Source organism: Austrofundulus limnaeus, unplaced genomic scaffold, assembly GCF_001266775.1.
Source record: "Austrofundulus limnaeus strain Quisiro unplaced genomic scaffold, Austrofundulus_limnaeus-1.0 Scaffold2386, whole genome shotgun sequence".
In the NCBI taxonomy this organism is placed as follows: Eukaryota; Metazoa; Chordata; class Actinopteri; order Cyprinodontiformes; family Rivulidae; genus Austrofundulus; species Austrofundulus limnaeus.
Window position 1 is genome coordinate 1 of NW_013954788.1, and position 2,139 is coordinate 2,139.

At 43.2% G+C, this 2,139-nt stretch overlaps 1 protein-coding gene across 1 annotated transcript; it reads left to right on the forward strand.

The window, feature by feature from the left end:
• Positions 1 to 282: 282 nt before the first annotated feature.
• LOC106510906 (mitogen-activated protein kinase kinase kinase kinase 4) lies at positions 283 to 2,086 on the forward strand (the record flags this gene model as incomplete). Its single annotated transcript, XM_013999639.1, is given in 2 exon segments — positions 283 to 422; positions 514 to 2,086. Coding segments are annotated over 2 exon segments (224 nt in total), but the record flags the coding sequence as incomplete, so codon positions are not given.
• Between the last annotated feature and the right edge of the window lie 53 nt (positions 2,087 to 2,139).

The following is a 2,139-nucleotide window of genomic DNA, read 5'->3' on the forward strand; positions in this document are numbered from 1 at the left end:
TATTATACATGAGATCGTATTATACATGAGATCATATTATACATGAGATCATATTATACATGAATTAATACGGTAATTACAGGAAGAACTGAAGATGCAGAAACTTGTAGTTGTTCCAAAGTGAAATATCATGTTTGTGTTGAGAACTAGTTTGAAAGGTTTTCTGCAGAGACAGTCTGTGGGTCAGGATGCAACAAAAAGCTTCTTTTATTCTGTAAATATTTGTTCAGAGACACGTGCAGAAACCTTGGTCTCCTCCTGTCCTCCTGTCTGTCCCTGCAGCCTACCTGCAGTCCAACCAGGTGATGGGTTGGGGAGAAAAGGCCATAGAGCTGAGGTCGGCCAACACTGGGAACCTGGAAGGAGTTTTYATGCACAAAAAGACCCAGAAGCTGAAGTTCTTGTGTGAGAGGAACGACAAGGTGAGAGTGAGAGAGACAGTTTTCTATTTGTAACAAATCAAAGGCTGTGACGTGTTTCAGAGCGAGCCCTGACCTTTCCTCTTCACTGCAGGTGTTCTTTGCCTCGGTGCAGTCAGGAGGCAGCAGTCAGATTTACTTCATGACGCTCGGACACAACTCTCTGTTCAGCTGGTAACACGTGGACCTGGACCCTCTGAGGGGGACTGCTTGGGTCCAGCCTGGCTCCGGTTCAGTTTAGTTTTCACCCTGAAAGAGGACGAGTCCATGRTGACTCGYCCTGCTTGAATCCATCCTGCCGTCCTGGACTACTGAAGCCTGTTTGTCTGTCTCTTCACAACACACATGCTATGTTCACTCACAGGTGTAGTGTCCTGCTGTCTCACCTGGACGTCTGAGGGAACAGGTGTCTTTGTGAGTCTTTACCAGGAGATCATGGCCAGAGGTGTATGTGCGTGGAGCAGAAGGACGTCTGCTGATGAGATCAATCTGTTTTTGTCCTTTARAAGAGTTTCCTTTAACCATGTGCTCCAAACCTCTGCTTGTCTTTCCTCAGGTTCTGTTCACACGGCAGGTTTTAAGACCCAGTTCAGAGGTTTCTGTGTGTTCAGTACCRTTCTAACTGAAATGACCTCCATCAGACAGTCCTGAAGCAGAATGATGTCACACTCTGCRCAGRCTTTACAGCTGTAAACMTGGATGCTACATGTTAGCATGTGTTGACCCRTCACAACCAGTTGCATTATGGTCTGTTGTGATGGTTTGCTCCATTGTTTCCCTCAGCTGCTTCCTGCCTGCAGGAGCAGGAGGCCACGTCTGGAGAAGAGAACAGTCCAGCCTGGTTCTGGTCCAACGTGTTGCTCTACTGCTGTTAGCAGTCAGTTCTGTCTTCAGTCGTTTCAAAAAGAAACAACCAGAYTTSTGTTCTGCAGCTGARGACCWGCAGAGTTTAGACTGCAGGATGTTGGGAAGAAGATCCAGATCCATCTGGATCCCTGTAGTCCACTGAGCCCTGAGCSTTCAGACTGAGGTCTGTGAGAAACATCAGATGGTTCTGATTTAGTTCCAGCTTTGAACAGAATCAGATTGAATCCCTGTTGCCTGCAGTGTGAACACAGCCTTAGAGTCTTTGTGTTTTACATCAGTTTTATAAACTCTTTAAATACAAAAAACTCTTAAGGTTTCAGCCCCTTCATGTCACATTTTCTTTTACTTTTTTTTCCTTGCTCATTATTAAAATAATTTCCTTTTATCTGATTTGTAGATCTGGACTCGTACTTATCAAACTTCTTAGAGTGGATTTTTAGACTTAGGTGCTGAAAATGTCTTAAATTTGCTTCTACTGTCAGACTTAAGTGTAAACCAGTTATCACAACTCTTCAGACTAAGAATCACTCTTACTCTCCTGAAAAGTTAAGACGGCTCTTAACATTTCCTCAAGCTCTGAGACAAAAAATATTGAAGCTGAGTTTTTTAAATCAGATTTTTTTTCTATATTTCTGTGTGCATGTAAAACATAGTGAAATGTGCTGAAAATCCATGTAATCAGTACAACTTATGTATGAAGATTAATGTGCTTATTGTGAACTTGTGATTTTCACATTTTTTCCACTCAGAATCTTCTTGAACATGAAATCCGAGGCAGTGATTGGTCCATGTCAGGTTTTTTTTTCTAATGTCATCCAGGATCAGCTTCGCGGCACAGCCAGGTGTCACAAAT